This window comes from Nestor notabilis, unplaced genomic scaffold (assembly GCF_000696875.1).
Source record: "Nestor notabilis isolate BGI_N333 unplaced genomic scaffold, ASM69687v1 scaffold15709, whole genome shotgun sequence".
NCBI classification, from domain to species: Eukaryota; Metazoa; Chordata; class Aves; order Psittaciformes; family Psittacidae; genus Nestor; species Nestor notabilis.
This window is the reverse complement of record NW_009945308.1, coordinates 58892-76925: the sequence shown is the minus strand read 5'-3', so window position 1 is coordinate 76925 and position 18034 is coordinate 58892. Positions and strand designations below refer to the sequence as shown.

The following is an 18034-nucleotide window of genomic DNA, read 5'->3' as shown; positions in this document are numbered from 1 at the left end:
GCACAGCAGTAATCCAGAAGTACCACTTACGGTATGCCACAGACTGACATATAATCATGTCTGGAACAGAATTAGAGCTCACATCTCCACATCAGTTCTGTTGGTCTCTGCTGGAGCCTGGGGGTGGAGGAAGAGGAGGAGGGAAGGAGTCCAGCAGACATCTCCTCATCAAAAACCTAAAACTTAAGGACCTGCCAACACCAGCCCAAGAGCTTCACAAATTCACTGAGTCACAAGAGGCAAAAGCACAAATCGTCCCACTGCAGGTGATCAACTTCTTGTTCCCTTCAACTGGTTGAAAGAAATCCTGCTCCCACCCATCCAGTTCTCCAGCTCTTCATGGTATTTATTGTTATTACATATTTAGGGGGGAAAAAAAAGGTATCAGAGAATTTGTTCTGTAAAACACACAAAAAGGAGCCCTACTGTGTTTTCAAGCACTTGTGCAGAGAATAAAGGCACAAACGCTCAAGTATCTCCACATCAACACAAATCAAAACCAAATCTTAGAAGTTTCAGCTTCTAAGAACGTATTTGACTTTTTTTTCCCTTCTCCAGAGTCTTTTCACCTGACCTGGGGCAACAAATACATGTAAAACACGAGTGATTGGAAAAGTTGAGCTAATTGTGGATTGGCCAACAGGAAGGGAGCCACAGCCCTGCGCTTGGCTTGTGCTGCTCTGCCCTACCCCTACGGAGTGAAAGGGCAGATCCAACAGCCATGCAAGACTGACTACATCTGCTTCAGCATGTGCCATGATGTGAACCACCTCGATCCTGATGGAGTGAATGTTCTGGGAAACTAGGGGAGGTGCAGGTGGGGAAGTGCTGCTGGCTGCAACCACAAAGAGTATTTTTTTTTATACTGTATGACAGCCTTCTTCCCAGAGGCCAAGGACTGATGTTACCCTGATGACTGCATCATTTCACAAAGCTTTGGACACAGGCAATAGAAATGCTTTTGTGGGATGGACACTATGCTGTGATGAGGTCTTGAACTTCTCCTTCCCTGTCTCCTTGTAATGAATGAGAAAAATACATGTTCCAGTGAAGAACAGAGCACTTGTACCTGGCTTAATCAGATGCTGGACTGGAACAGTCAGGTCCTATTTCATCCAAGTAATTAAGTGGCAGGTTTTCAATGTTACTGAACTCCAAACAATTCCCAGTTTAACACCTAGATTACTGACCACACTGCAGAGGAGCTCAGCACCCCACTTAAAAAAATATACAACTCATCTTTCTGAAAACTGCTCAGTTACAAGATCCATCTCCCCAACATCCCAGGGGTGAAGGCACTCACCTGCAACATGAGGAAACCAGCCTCATACCTATAAACTACCTGGGTCACTGTTTTTCCAGTGTTATACCAGCACTAAGTTTATATAGAAGCAACAGTAAAACCCAATTAATGCACTTTCAGCAGCTCAGGGTAGGTTAATAATGACAACACTCAGCAAAACAGAGTCAACATCTGCCAAGGGCTATCACTCAGCTAAGCTATGCCTTCAAACAAGGGAAAGCTGTTGTACCCCAGATAAGCGTCTCAGCTGAGGAATCCCACAGATTACTAACTCCTTAATGGTATCAAAAGGGAAGCAAAAAGTTTCCAAGAAACAAAGGCTTGGCGCTTCATTTAATATTCCCCTAATTTAGATGTATCCATCTGAGGTAGCCCAGGAGCCTCCCTGTATGTTCTGTGCACTCTTCCTGCACAGCTACTGGGGGGCTGGTTTAGGTACATCCCTTGAAATTAATCATACCTGGAAGCACTGAAACTGAACACAGTCAGGTCACACCTGGGCATCTCCTACTGCAGGCACCCAAATGCCTCCAGTGTAGACACACAATTCCCACTCAAAACAGCTGAGTATATACTGTGACAAATCCAATTTCATGCCAATACACTGCAACGATATAGAATTAATATCTGCCACAAGAAAGGTGGTGAAATACAGAAAAGACAAAAATGCCCCATCTCTTCTACTACAACCTTTCGGGAAGGCTCTAGAAAGAAGTTATCTTCTCCTACAATGTGTTGGTCAGCAGGGAGTTGCAAGGTGTTCACTGAATAAATAACAGGTTTCATTATTAAGGCATTGCCAGTCAACATGTTCCATACTTATCGTTACCATTTTTATTTTTTTGATAAATGATGATCTACTTTTCCTTTATGGCAAGACTTGGGAGTGACAGATGAACCATCAGCTCATCTGCTGATTTTTAATGATGGCATTTTGCATTCATTATTCCCTACTTAAGTCACTCTTTTTTTAAAAAGGAATAACTTATTCTTCCTCTTGTCACTAGAGAAATTAAATAGTACACCATTAAGGAGAGTGCTTGTCTAACAAAAAGATACACAAGCCACAGTTGCAGAAAACCAGGATGGACAAAAACTGCCTTAGAAGAAGAGCAAAAATAGGAATCTCTTATCTCCAAATACCTCCACTACCCATTTCAGTGCTGAGGTCAATAGCTTCTGGAGTTAAATCTCTGCACTGGAAACTCCTAAGAGAAAAGACCAAATATTTCTTTCGGAGTGTGCAATGCCAACCAAAACGTGCAGCACCCAGACAACATGTGCAGAAGAGCAACCCCCCAACAACAAAGCTCTTCATGAGACTTAAATGCCAATCTTTTGAGCACAGTGAGTGCAAGAACTTCCAAAGAATCAAACCTGTTCATTGATTATACCAAATCAAAAGAAAAAAAAAAACCAGGATCTTTTGCAAGATGAAGCTATCGGCAGTCATTCTTAAGGAAAACTCTTGTGCTAAAGCTTTGGCGATTTGCCTTAATGACTGCAGTATTTCACAGCAAAGCCCTTAACAAGTATCCTGGGAAAATCCACATAGACTAAATTGTATAGAAAGAACAAACACAGCCAGCTGTCAAGTACCTGTGTACAAGTTCCCAAAAACAGCATGTCCAAGTTTATAACAAAACAGAGTCCTACATTTTCAGCCAGGTGCCAACGGGGACATAACTCTTGTCCTATTACAGTCCAGATGCAAGCTGTTCCCTCCAACAGGGAAGCTACCATGCCCAAATGTGTTCCCCAGTATTTTGCTTCTTGTTCAAAGCTTTCCTGTTCTCCCTGGAAGCTCCAGTTTACCCTTGGCGTTTCTGTACTGGCACAAGCTGCCCTCTGGAGTGGTACAATCTCCAGACATCCTGGAGGACAAGGGGTCTTGCAAAAGGACCCAAGTCTCAGTTTACAGACTCATCACACTCAGGAATGTGTGAGGACTCTCAGCTTAACTCCCACTTCAAATTCTTCTCAAGGAAACAGTGAGGTTTAAAAGAAACAAACAAAAACCATACGCTGACACTGACAGAAGCATCAGTCAATTCTTTTTCATTTCACAAGAGCTTCTGGCTTTTTAAGTTCTAAACACAGGTGAGGAATATCAGTTGCAAAAGGAGTGAAAAATTTAACTAAAGCAAAAAATAATTTATGCAAAGTTAATGCCAGGATGTTTTATCATGTATTTGGCACAGAGGATTCGAATAAATCAAAGTAACCAACTTAATATTTGCCTGTCTAGCAACAGCACCTCCTAACAATAAAATGAGTTTGAATTTTGGCTAAGTGCCTAATAAATGAGTTGTTAGCTTTTGTACTTTAATGCACTGGCTGTTCAGTAAGCAAGTCAACACATCTCAAATGGGATTCAAATGAGCACAGGAGGCTCTGCTACAAGTCAAACTCATAAATTGGTAAAAGTGGGAATTAAACGTACCTCAAATACCAGTTCCCCAATTTCACATTCATTCAATAATCTTTTCTAGCCCTATTATATCAAAGAACAATCCAATTATGGTTCTTAAATCTCTGTGTAGTTGCCAAAAATAAATTCCTTAGCAACACTTCCAATATATTGAGAAAGGTTTCTGTGCTACAGATTTCAGTTCCTGATTTCCACAATATTTTCAGGTGTAGCACCCTAACACCTCTCATTATATATAACTTGGTTTACCATCAAGACTTATATTTTCTGCATATTGCTGTCTCTAATTGCTGAGTGAGTACCTCCTGTATCATTACACCTGGCATCAAAAGAACCAAGGCAGGTACTTAAAACCAAGTGCATACTTAAGTGGCACCCTACGTAATGGTGCTCTTCTGAATCTAGACTTAAGCTTGCCAAAAGAACAGGTTTTAAATCTGGGACTATATAAATAAGTATAGCATTTACAGAGGAATCAGTAATGCTTTTGTGACAATGGTTTTGATCACATCTTCTCTCTCCCTATATAATCTCCGTAAGGCTCATTGAGACTTTCCCACCACTAAGGTGATGTTACATATGTAAATATGCTGCACAGATACCTAAATCTGTGCAGACCTCACATTTATAAGATGAACTCAGAATTGTGTTTTCTGACAATTCAGACCAACATATACCAGAGAAAAGGCTTCCTGAAGTCTAAGTTATTGAGAGAGAAGAAAAAGTTGATTATAGAAACAAAACTTAAAAATCCAACACAATCAATTCCTTGAGCCAGAGCATTTGCCACGAGAGTGAGGAGTCCAGCAGCCCTGGTTACTTGGGCTTTATCACTCAGTCTTAAGTTATGAGGCAAACATGGCTGGAATGGGCTCACAGATCTCTAAAATTTTAGAAATCTCCCAAAATTGTACAGATATGTGTCATGGACCTCCTGTGGCAGCTCATGTGTGATCATCCACGTGGCCATTTAAACATGCTGCACAGGAAATAACAGACAGCAGAGACTCAACGAAGCCCATTGACTCCTGAATGTGTCATCACTCCCTTTGGCATCCAATATGGAAAAAGCATGCAAGCACCAATGGATGAATAACTATTTGAAGAGGCATTCACTCATCAGCATGCATTTGAAATTTGCTCCCAGCCTCCCTGCTATATTCTTGCAGTCCTAATTATGCAGACTACCCTACCCTGAAATTAAACTTTCCCAACTGTTACATCAATATTAAGATTCACATCTAGGAATGATATACCCAAAATGAAGCTAATTAGATTAAATTAAAAAAACAAGACTCGTTTCAGAATGATTGGGCTCATCTTTCAAAAGAAATGTCATTCAGAACAGGCTTTGGATCAGGTTCTGTGGACCACACTTGTTTAGATCTTATTTAAGCCACTTCTTCACTTGTTCGTTGCTTCATCAAGGAAGAGACCAAAGGATCAGTTCCACCGAATGTTTTTTAACTCTTTACCCCCAGATTATACACAAAAGAGAAGTCAGATATTAAGAAATAGCTCGTTTTCCATATATGACCTAAAATACCAATACAGAAAAATGAGACCAAAATTGAAAAGGCTTAAATTATAACATGAAAATTTGCCTGTCAAACCACTTCTAGAAGCTTGAACCAGACTTCTGGAAGAAAGTCTTCAGCCACAAACACAGCTGACAAACAACTGCCTTATCTATCAAGCAAGTTGACCAAGGAATCAGAATTCCCTTCCTTCTGATGTTTCTCTGGATTTACACAAAGCTTTCTACTAGCCTGGCAAGTTAAGAGATCTTTATCAAACGTTGCTTTTCTAAGTCATTTTCATGTCTGTGTTTGTATTGTATCACCTTACTCCACTGAACATAGATGAATACTACTGAGTTCTTCCAACAAGACCTTCCCCATTTCCCAAATTTTCAGATTTTCCTGCTGCACTGCACAACAGGTTTTTCCAACTACCAAAGGTGTATTTGTTCAAAAAGATACCCTTGGGTCATAATAAAGGTACCATATCAGCACAGCAAAGATGGAATAAGAAGAGTCACTAAGTCAATACCTTCTTGGACTGGTGAACAGGGGCCCGGAAGCAATGAATCTGGACTAGCACTCAGTAATCCCTCTGACCCACCCCTGCTGGAGGCTTCACCAGAGCAGCAGTGAGGCTAACTAAAGAAGAAGAAACAGCTATCCAAAAGAGCTGGCTGGCCAGGAGAGAATTCATGTGGTTTCCAGGCTATTAGGCTCCCAACAGGACATGGACAGATAATTTCATTGTTCTTGGCCTTGAATGGGGGAAATAAAAAGAAGAATCCCTCCAGAAATGGTACTTTCCTGTTTGATCGTAGAACCACAGCTTTCTGTTGTCTGTTGTCCCTCCTACTGCTGTTAATTTGTCTATTATTTTTTATGTCCTTTCTAAGCTGCTGTGAGGTGTCAGGGCTTTTATCTTACAGAAACACTTCCAAGCACGCTTGGGTTCCTCTATACAGGAAAGCATATATGTAAAGAATAAAGGTTAGTTAAAATTCCTGTAACTCAGGTTTTCTTTGTGAGTCTATTGAGACACTTATGTTTGAAAATGTGCGTGGATGCTTCTCACTGGAACACTCTTTACACAAAGCAGAATAGACTCCCATCACTCATAATAGAGGTCACCACCTTCAAACTGGTGCATTGAAGATAAAATCCTCTTCATCAATGGCTTGAGAGACAGTGCTGCCTTGGGGTCAGGCCAAAGGACAGAGAACGAACTCCTGCAAGATCTATAGGTCCTGCATACTCTACATTCAAAGCACAATTCTTTGCCCAGGACACCTCTGACCTAAGGAAAGCAGCAAGTGCATAAGAATAAGAGGGAAACACTCAAGCCGGTACACTGCACTACACAGTCCATGACTTCTTCCCACCTTAAGCTCCTCTATTTTTTAATTCAAACCCTTCCTTTTCAAAGTAGCTGAAGTATGGCTTCATTGAAGTATGGCTTTCATGGTGGACTTTCAAAGTCTGACTACTTCACCTACATCAGACTAGCGTGGCAGGGGTAACAGCCATCCACTTCTCCTTCCCCATCTCCCTGGCTTTTATTCCTCAGCCTTCTCTATTCTTTCCTGTCTGCTTCACTGCCTTGTGTTTCTTTGCTCCCTCTGCTCCTCTAACTCATTCACTTTATACTATGTGAACTTAATGGCATCCAGCCCACTGCCTCTGCATGGGCCTAAAATAAGACCAAGCACGGCTGTCTGTCTGTACCAGTTACTGCTCTTTTGTGGAAAGCCACACATGCAATTGATCTCCTGTCAGCCAACTGTTGTTGCTGATGGCACTTTACACGTTCAGTGTCCTGAGGCCAAGCAAGTTCCTTTGGCAATAAACACATCAGTAAGTGTTTCACTGCACATCCTGATGCCTTCCCCAGTGTGGTTAACTGCTATGTGCTGCTGCAGGCTGCAGCCACCCATCTTTATAAGCTTATTTATGTTACTGAAGCAACCCAACTCCTCATTCGAGCTTCAGCACGCCCTGTTACTCCAGATACAACCAAACTGCATCCTCTGGAAGGCCAAGTCACTGCAGTAAATCAGTTCATCAAACAACCAGGACCACAGCAGGCTCTATTTTGGAGGCAGTAGGAATCTCTGCAGCACACTGCCATTTCTAGATGACATATGAGCCTGGAGGACCCATGTATGTCATTCTGGAGCAGAGTGGTGGGGAATTCAGTGCAGAAACACCTCCAAAAAGCTGTGAGAGCGAGCTTCAATCTGGCAGAGCCAGTGCCGAGTACAGCCAGGAAGCCTCATAGCAGCCGGGGGGCTTCCAGGTGGAGTGTTTGCTTATAGCCCTTGGGGAAGTGAGGGCTGGAATATTTAGCAGGGAAAAAGATATTTCCCACAATACAGAGATGAGTGCCAAAGCTGTCTGTCAAAGTGAAGAGGGAGAGGAGAGAACCTCAGCTCTTATTTCTGAGACATACCCAAAGCTCTAAAAACAAAACCAAATGATACATCGTTGCTCAGTTGATCATCAGCTCCGATAACACATATTTACTTTAAATAAATATAGGCACATATTTTAACTGGCAGCCAACTTTACATCTTCCTTTTGAGTGATATTTCTGGTTCAAAGGGTATTCCCAGGCATAGATAAAGAAGTGAATTATTTCATAATAGGAGAGTCTATTTGCATACCTATAAATACATGAAATAACTGCTTTTTCTGATTTAAAGAAATTTATGTATCTGGCAGTACAACTGCAATTGTATAAAGTCACTTAAAGTACTTAAATTCTGTAAATACCTCTTAAAATGGTAAATAAATTGAATGATCATGATAGAGTCTTCATTTTTTTGGATTCAAGTTTAAAGACAGATGATGTCAAATGCCAGACAGCTGAGCTGGTCTGCAACAATTAACAATATACACATCTCCAGGCAACAGAAAAAATACTTCTGAGGACACTTGAAAAAATCCCTCTGAAGATTTCACCCTGCCTACTTTAGCATTCTGAGTGTCCCTCATGCAAGTCTAATTTATGCAGTGATGAGTATCTTGAGAGATGGAAACTGTATTATAGACATGGAGATAAAATAATCCCTAAGTGAGAAGAACCAGTTTGGTCCCAATAACATTATACTCAGCACTGCAGGTAGAATCAATGTCATTAATTTTGCTAGTTAGCATAAATCTTACCTTTCTGATTAAAGTAATAGTTTGTCAGAAAATCAGACTTTCCTCACCTGATAATAATCCAATACAATTTAATGACAGTTTTCCTGAGTAAGGAAAAGGATCTCTTCAGATACTCTCAAAGAGGAGTTGCAACTCTGTGGTGTGTTTTGTGTTTGTCCCACCTCATCTCCCCTGAGCCAAAGGCCAGGTCACATGAAGTTTTTGTTCTTCAGCTTTCTAGCAAGGAGACACTGAGCACCATGAAATATGTCATACCGTGGAGCCATGGAAACTCAGCTCCTGCTCACCAGTGACTTGAAATAACTTAGTCCTATAAAATGCTAAATCACTCCGGCAAAGTTCCTGAAATCCCATTCCTCTGGATATCAGTGCTGAGTTATGAGGTACTGCAGCTTGCCAAACACAGATCATGCTCTCAGGGCACTTCTTCAAGCCCTCTTGCCCTAGTCCTTCTGCAGTCTAATTTGTGGCATGTTCCCCAGATGCTTCCAGAGAACTCTGAGGTGCAAAGTACAGAACTGCAAGGCTCAATCCATCTTTTGGCAATCGTCCTGACAAAAATAGGATCTGTTTTCTGGAAACCATGCAGGATTTGTGTCTGGTAGAACCCAGATTTGGCCTTGTATTTCAAGAGCAATTTCTGCACTAATTCAACACACTGGCCTGCACCACAGGGTAAGATCCCAGTCCTTCACAAAAACAGCTATTCTACACGGGAGGCTGAAAGCATTCCATTTTTATCTAAACCCACCAGCCCTGACTCTCTCCCCTCCTTGCAAGATGCACTCTGCACTCAATGCAGAAATCCATCAAGATCCTTTCCTACGGAACGGAAGCGCTGGGTCCCAGCTGCAGGCATAATGCAAGAGGATTTGTGCTTGAAGTAGAAAACGCTGTCTTTTTGAAACAAAACACATTGCTGCTTCAAGTAACCTTACCAAAATGAGATTCACAGAGTTCTGCCCCGAGGAAAGGGTACAAGGGAGAATAAATGCAGATGGCAACAATCAATCTTCTCGCTCAATGAGCTACCAGAAAAGTCCACAGAGATGGCAGCAATAAGGGCAAAGCAAAGCTCCACAGAGATCTGAATAGATGTGTGCATATATATTTGTGTGTGTATATTTAAAATAAATCTCTTCTTTTTATGGTTTTTGTTCAACCACAGGTCCAAAAAGAGGTTTTAAATACAAGCTTTTGGGACTACTAAAGAGGTGAATTTATGAACGTATTCCTAAAAAAACACACTCTGGAAAGCTTTAATCTATGAATTGTGACAACCTTGGACAAAATGGATTTTTAATAGAATATAATGTAAACTGCCTGAAACACTGTGATAAGGAAGTTTTTTTTTTTAAGTAATGCACAGAAAAGGCATGATGCACTCTGCATGAAAGGAGGAAAGGTCTTAATTTAAAGCATTTTAATGAACACTCAATTGGCATAGGGAAATGTGAGAAATGGAGATGAAAAACTCATGATAACAATAATATTGCAGAGGGAAGAAGGAAAAAGATTAGAAAACTAAGTGAGTTTGAAAAGGCTCCAGCTGATAACGCTGGCTAAAAGGAACAGAGACTGGATTAAGAACATGTCACAGTCCAAAGCTACTGTTCTCCTTGCAGGCAGTGTCTGCTGGTGGCTCTTATCAGAGCTGCATACTGGGGAGGAAAGAGCAATCCAAGTGCACAGCAGTGGAGAACAGACCTCTCTCTGAGCTAAGGACAACAAGAATAGGCAGATTTCAGTGGATGCAGCTGTGACTTGCTGGAGTGTCTCACTTTCACCAAACCAACCAGAGCTGTGGGAGGTTTGGAGGCCCCTCACAAAGCCCAAGGGAAGTTGCAAAACCATAGTAAACTCAGCCATCTCTTCCACAGACAAAACGAGCCAGGTTCAGAGGCTCAGGCCTGACTTACATGCTTCTCTACTACCCGCCTAACAACAGGCGAGTCAGCAGAACTGAAATTACTTCCAAGAGAGAAAAAACTGTCCCCTGAGGTAGATACAATTCTGTTTACTAATAGCTTCTGCTCTGCAATGAAAGAGATTGATCCCACACTCTCACTGGTACATAAACTGCCTTTAATAAAGCTCCCTGTATTACTAAAAGGAGGAACAGATGAATCGGGTCTAGCAACAGTTTTGCCACATTGACCTTAACAGAAGCAAGTTTGAGTCTCTGCTCATCTAAATTAAATAGCAGAATCCCCACATAAACACTTAATATTCTTCAAAAGAAACAAAAGGGCCACCATTATAACAGAAAAAAATTAAAGTAAAGATCAAAGTTAAATATTTACTCTAAGCACTACAATATTTGCAGATCTGGAGACAATCTTTCAGCAGCTTCTATTTGCATACTTTAATTAATCAAAAAATATTAAACTAATCTCACAAAGGAAAGGGTCAAAGTATTAATTAACTTGAGATCTGTTGCTTTTGTGCAATTTAACAGTTCAACACAAAGCAAAAGTCAGTTTTAATAAAAACTAAGTTACTGTGACAGGTATAATTTCATGGATTAGTGAAACCACGTACAAAGCAATAACTTTCAGTGTGCATCCTATTTTTTATCTAACTTTTAAAACTTTGTTTCAGTTCAATAAATTGATTCCTCCCTAACACCAAATGATCTTAAGTCTTCTTTTAAACTCAGCGTTTCACTTTCAAATTGATGGGTTTCCATCCTGCTCTGAACCAACAGAGGTTGCAGTTGTTTTAGCAAAAAGAACCTGACTGCAATGATCAGCAGAGAGCAGAAGCTGCTCAGACCCCCGCATCTGCTGCCAGAGCTGATTCAGGCTGAGATGTCACTGATGGAACCACCACAGGTCATCACAGGTGTGAAGGTTCCCCGCCAGCCAGGTCTCTGCTGGCTGAGCTCTCACCCCACCAAAGGGACTCGCTGGTTTCTTTAACACCGTTTAGAGGAACTGGGGAATCTCACCAAAAGATTCAGAGACAAAGCACAGAGTGCCAAATGCAGCCCATGAAGCCCCAGCAAAATAATGATGGAAGGTGGCTAGAACTGCCTTCATCACAACCTCCGAATTACAACTTTGACAAACGTGCTTAGGAATCAAGAGGGGACTCCCCCCACACTTCTGTTTTAATGGGGAGGAAATGCATGAAACAGCTAATGAACTGAAAGGTTTGCCTGGCATTTCATGCCAGAAAGCTCTGTAGCACTTGACTTCACCAGAGACACCGAGCAGGGAATCACCTCCCCTCACTTCTCGCGTTTACAATGCAAATGTCTGCGTCCCACTCAGTCGCCTCCACTCTGCATCTTTACTGCAGAGAAACAGGCGCTTTTTGCTCGCTGTTCCATCAGGCCTGTTTTACACATCCAAGAGGACTCTCACCTCTGCACTGCCTATTCATCCCTGCTGCTAAAAAGCAAACTCGCGTTAAATAGCTTTCACCTCAACGCTTGTATTGCAGGTACGCAGGTCTAGATGGGATTCGTCTGTTCCCCAAATACAGCTTAGAAACTAAACAGAGTAGGAACTCTCTCTGTACTCCAAACCTCTGGCAGCAATCTTCCTAGGTCTAAACAATTACTAACAACCACTTTTCTCCCTTAGAGGAGCTTTCAGAAAAAGAATGGATTCAAAAGACTCCTCAAATAAAAATACTGACATAAAGTTTAGAAATTTCCTAATTATGATACAGGTTCAAGTTAAATTCATGCACACTGTACTTTAAGTGTAGAGTAACTGCATGGCAACAGAGAGAAATGGCTTGTATTGTAAAATACATCATTCTGACTAACAAACAATGTAAATTTCTCATTACATTTGATACAGCTTGTGGGAGCATTACCACAACAAACAGACATTCCTGAAACAGTTCACAGACTCATAGGTGTTTCACAGCAATTACTTTCATAGCTTTTCAAATAAAGAAGAGAGCATTGTCCTATACTGCTTTTAATTATTCTTCATATTTCTCTATTTTAATCCATGTCTTTCTGTTGGCTCTTTGGCAACAGGAATCCTCCTGCTGCCCTGAAGGTGCAAGAAAAGCAAATGTGAGCTATGATTAGCTGGCTGCCTCCAGTTTAATTAGATAATCTACTTCCAAAGCTCAGAAGTGAAACAAAAGGAAAAAGATCTCCCATCAGATCACCTACAGCTCTTCCAAGGAGGCTGAGGAGGAAAAATTACTGCTATTAAAAGAGCAATACAACTCATTAAAGAAGCTATTCTCTGTCTCTCACAGCATTTCAGCAAGGGTTAAGGCACAGCAGCGCGTGGTGGCTTACCTGCTCTCCGCGCTCGGGTCGTTGTGCACACATGTCACTGTGGCAGTGGTCCTCGCGCTGTCTGTCTCTTCTTGAACCCCCCACTGGTCTGCATCACTGACTCTGATGTCCAGGATCTTCACACCTGGGGCTGTCCTAATTCTGTTGGGGAACAACAGGCATTGCTTTAGTTACAGACCTCCTACAAATAAATCCAGAGGTAAACAAGAAGATGAGAGGAAGCATTCCCTCTTCCATTAGGAACAGACTAATACGTTGCAACTCTAAGTCACTCTACTTTAAAAATATAAAACTGGTCCAATCTTTTTAAAGAGAGGAAGTATGAGTTTCATTATGTGCAAAGCCAGTTAATTTTCAGCTTGAACAATGTGGAGAGAGTAAGAATGCTCTCTGCTTCAGTGCCACTAGTTTGAATTAAATGAAACAGATGTGACTAAGTGCAAGTTGATTTAATTTGTGGTGTCTTTCCTGCAGTTTAAGATGGAGACTCAGAGCACTGTGATATAAAATACATCCTCCTGCTTGGAAACCTTTGGGAGCAGGATGCCTTTTAATGTTAGGGCAAGCTGCTTGGAAAAAATGTGCTTCACTGCTCCAAGACCATAATGCATGAAAGAAAGAGGAGTATGTTAGCCTAGATCCAGGACTGAGGGATGAAAACAATCATGCTATCGTACTGGGATGTATCAAACTGGGCATGATCTGAAAGTAATATGACGCTGACATGGAAAACGTTGATTTCCTAAGCACAGTTAGAGTTTCAAAGCAGTTTGGTAGTTGGCAAATGTCACCATTTTTTAGCTTTAAAATAATTTGCTTAAAAAAGTCCATGCTCCAGTGGGGCTCAGAGTTAGGAACAGATTGCCAAAGAATAGGAAACAAACTGCTTTTAATAGCAGGGACTTCATTTGTGCAGCTTGACTCCTGAAACAAGGCTGGGATTTCGACAGGAGTGCTGCAAATATGCCTGGAGAACAATTAGGCAGAAAGCAAGAGCTGTAGTGCCATGTTCACCACTGCTGCGACTTCATTAATTAAAAGCAAAGCCAAGAGGGACCTCTTAGTTGTATGGTGGAATGAAACAGCACTGCTGAGACTTGAAGCGTTACTTAACAGTGAATTGTGATGGATTTGCCCCGATGCCTCGTGGCCAGTTGCTGCTCACGTTACACTATTAAGAATTTCCTTTAAGTTCTATCTGAGTTCATGGGTTTGGATCAAAGGAACTTCAAGACGCAATGGGTGTTTTTTTCTTCTCAGAAGGAATTAATTCATCCTGCTTTTATGATATCCTTATTCTTGCCTGGAAGGCTTTACTGATTTGATGGGCCATATTCACGCCTGGCATAACCAATCTGATGAGAAATGTTCCCTTCAAGGAGAGAATTTTCCTTGCTATTTTCTAATTGTCTCCTTCATGTTTCTCCACAGACATTCATATCTCCAAATAACGTGCCTCAAAGCTTCTGTGCCCCTTTCCCATCATCTCCTCTTTCTTTCAGAGGAACACTCATTTATTCTGCAGTAATTACACTGGACCAAATAATTTCTGCCAGACACCTACATGGCTTCATTTTAGACTGACTTGTAATGTACATGAGAGAGAGAATTAAGCCTTCAGCAATAGATTCAATAATTTTCCTCATCACACTCAGTCACCCACTTGAAAAAAATCATTGGGACCTGGTAAAAATAAAATAATAAATTAAAAATAAGCAACCAACCAGCACTTTTTAAATGTTCTCTTTCCCAGCCAGAATTATGGGGTTTAACAAATTTGCCTCCCCACGACCCTCTCAATTTCTCATGTTTTTTCTTGCCAACATGTCTGGAAACCTCCAACCTGCCTGTCCACCCAAGTCAAAGCCTTGATTAATTAAAGGTTAATTGAAGGGCACGGGATGCTGGGGGGACACAAGAGGACAGCTGGATTTTCCCCAGGATTCATCACCCTTTTTCCATCTGTCAGAAGCCTGGTAAGTTCCTCCTACACAGCTTTTACGCTACAGATATCTTCACTCTGCAGCATTTACTTTTCATCTACTCTGATCCAAATCTAGCATGTCAGTTTACCCCAACAAGAATGGAAAGCAACATGGAACAGTTCCATGCGACACCTGAGCAGGCTTTCACCACACAGAACCCCTGTGCAGCTTTGTTCTTCACGGAAGCTGAAGCTGTTGCTCCTCTTTCCCTTCACCAGTGGTCCTCACATGCAGTGTAGCGGTAAGGATGCACTAGCTTTAAATATCCACATCTATCTACATGCTCAGCTGTTCCAACCTCCTCCAGGCATTCTGCATCCCCAAAACTCTGGCTTCCCTCTTGGGCCAACCCCTCAGCTGTGCCTACCTCCCTCAGACAGGGAGCTTTGCTGTTCTTCTTGTGTCTGAACACAGCTATGAGATGCTCTTTGCCAATATGGACATCAGATGAGGCTCTCTCGATGCCTGTCTTGGCTCACCACTTGGCTACTCCTTCAGGGCACTGTCCATTAATAGGTGTCCCTCTGGTTCTTGGCAATGCTGTCTTGTTGGCTGTCCCTACAGTTTTGCTTGCTGCACATCCCCTGTCTTGCTGGGTTAGCACCAAGTGAACATCCATACTCTGCTCCCCAGCTACATCTTCCAAAAATGTCTCTGAACACTGCATTTTAGGAAAATTTCCAGTCTAATTCCCTGCAATGCATCTGCTCTGGTGGGCTGAGACAAGATGTCATTTTGCATTTTTGGATATCAGTAGAGCCAGGAAGGTTGAAAGAAGGAAGAAACTGAATTCAGCTTCTCACTTAGGAAAAGTCAAGAAATTCAAATGAAACCAGCCTACATATGGGTGGTTTGAGCCTACTGTTCTTCAGATAAGTGATTCATATCTTTAAATCTGCCCCCAAACTATACAGGCACAAAAATTATTGTAAGTATTGGGGATGGAGGCTTTGCAAAAGAGTAAGAAATTCCTACCCAAGCTGACATGGAGAAAGGCTGGAGAAGGACTTGAGGGTGTTGGTTGATGAGAAGCTTGACATGAGCCAGCTTCAGCGTGCGCTTGCAGCCCAGAAACCAACCATATCCTGGGCTGCATCAAAAGAAGCGTGACCAGCAAGTCGAAGGAGGTGATCCTGCCCCTCTACTCTGCTCTCGTGAGACCCCACTTGGAGTACTGTGTACAGTTCTGGTGTCCTCAACATAATAAGGACATGGAGCTGTTGGAGCAAGTCCAGAGGAGGGCCACGAGGATGATTAGAGGGCTGGAGCACCTCCCGTATGAAGATAGGCTGAGAAAGTTGGGGCTGTGCAGCCTGGAGAAGAAAAGACTGTGTGGAGCCCTCAGAGCAGCCTTCCAATATCTGAAGGGGGCCTATAAGGATGCTGGGGAGGGACTCTCCGTTAGGGACTGTAGTGGTAGGACAAGGGGTGATGGCTTCAAACTTAAACAGGGGAAGTTCAGGTTAGATATAAGGAGGAAGTTCTTCACAGTGAGGGTGGTGAGGCACTGGAATAGGTTACCCAAGGAAGTTGTGAATGGTCCATCCCTGGCAGTGTTCAAAGCCAGGTTGGACAGAGCCTTGGGTGACATGGTTTAGTGTGTGGTGTCCCTGCCCATGGCAGGGGGCGGTTGGAACTAGATGATCTTAAGGTCCTTTCCAACCAAAACCATTCTATGACTCTATAACGGTCAGTGTGCGAGCCCAGGCACTGGGTTTATTGCCCTGCTCTGTGCCAGGCTTCAACTGTAAGTTTGGGTGGATCATTTAGTTTTCTTATACCTCCCTTCCCTTCACATAAAATACTGGAAAGTGCTGCTCTTCCAACTCAAAGGGAGCTGTAAGGATAAATACAACTTCTTGAGAAAAGTCTGATGTCCTTTTTACCTGTCCTTCCCCTGAACAGTGTGTCCTTTTTACCCGCTGACAAAAATTCTGCCACCTCTGGGCTTGAAAACACAGAAATGACCTATTGAAGTATTTCACAGGAGCATGACCCAAGACGTAACTGTTACCACTCAGATGGCTCAATGCCTTTTTATAAAGACAACTGTGAATTTTTGAATTTAGTTTTTAAAGGAACACAACATAAGAGCCAATGGGAAAGTTGGCAAAACTGACATTTCATTTCCATGAAATACATCCTTTCTGAAAAGCAGAAGTTTCAGACAGAAAACTGTCCTGTTAAAAAGCATTTGCCTGCCTTTAAAACATTACAACTTACATGGCATTCTGATAACATAATTAGCAGAGCTGTGAATGAGACCGAGGAATACTGAATGAGCTCACCAGACATTAGCCTACAACAGGGCCCCCAACGTTCCAGCCTCTATCCAGCCTCTACCACAAATCACTGTTCATTCCTGATACTCTCTTCCTCAGGGGTGGAGGAGGTCCAACAGAAACATGATGCCCTCCAGCACTGCCTCTCATGACATTTATGCCCATAAGATCTTAAGAGGAGGAAGCTGGGGGACAAGAAGAGGGGTGTCAAAGCTCTCCAGAACAAGGAATCAATGAAACAACTGCTTCATGAGTGAATTTAGCCCTCTTCTCCAGCTGTAAAGGCAGAATAGAGGAAGCTGCTTTCAATATAGACTGCAGAATACATTTGGTATCCCTGGCAGTGTTTCTTCCCCCGAACAGTGTGTCCTCCATTTACTGCAGAATATAAAGACGGAAACATGATGGACTGAATGGAGCAGGCAAGCAGAATCATCTCCAGCCTGCCAACTTGGAAAAACCAGAACGGTCTTAAAACACAATCCCAGCCTTAAGTGCATGCGACCCCATGAATTCAGCTGTGCTAAACCTCTTCTCTCAGTTACTACAACAGAAGGAAAGGAGAAGGTACAAGTAATGACCAGGGCTGAAAGCAACTTAAGGGCTACAAGAGGGGTTTGAACAGCCAAGCACTCAACAGAAGTGGTGCAGGGACTTCCACCACCTCCCAGTCAGTTAAGTGCATAATCTGCAAGGTAAATGCTTGCTTGCAACACCCCCCAGCAACACTCCCAGCAGTGGTAATTGGGAAGTGAAAACTTGGCAAAAGGAACTTTAAAATAGAAACAGAAGGAGAAGATTATTTAGGAAATAAAACGGGAATGCGCTCACAGCAGATGGAAAATGCTCAAAGTGATGAGGAAAAAAAGACTTTTTCAGAGCTATTTTAGAAATCCTCTTATCTCCCCCCATCCCATTATGGGGGAAAACATGATGTGAGCTAAATGCACTCCCAATGACGTACTAATAATAATGGTTACGATAATAAATTTCATTTGCCATTTCCAACCATTTCAGTCGTCAGCCCTTCAACACGCATTTTTAGCCCAATTAAAAATAAAATCATTCTCCTTTCCCT

At 42.1% G+C, this 18034-nt stretch overlaps 1 protein-coding gene across 1 annotated transcript in view; it reads right to left on the bottom strand.

Annotated features, from left to right (window-relative positions):
- Positions 1 to 18034, bottom strand: part of TMEM132B (transmembrane protein 132B) — a gene marked incomplete at its 5' end in the record, with an annotated part of 172392 nt that overhangs the window by 121070 nt on the left and 33288 nt on the right. Inside the window, one exon of the mRNA XM_010022816.1 lies at positions 12690 to 12830. Within this exon, the coding sequence (XP_010021118.1) occupies positions 12690 to 12830 (141 nt within the window). The remainder of the gene's footprint in view (positions 1 to 12689; positions 12831 to 18034) is intronic.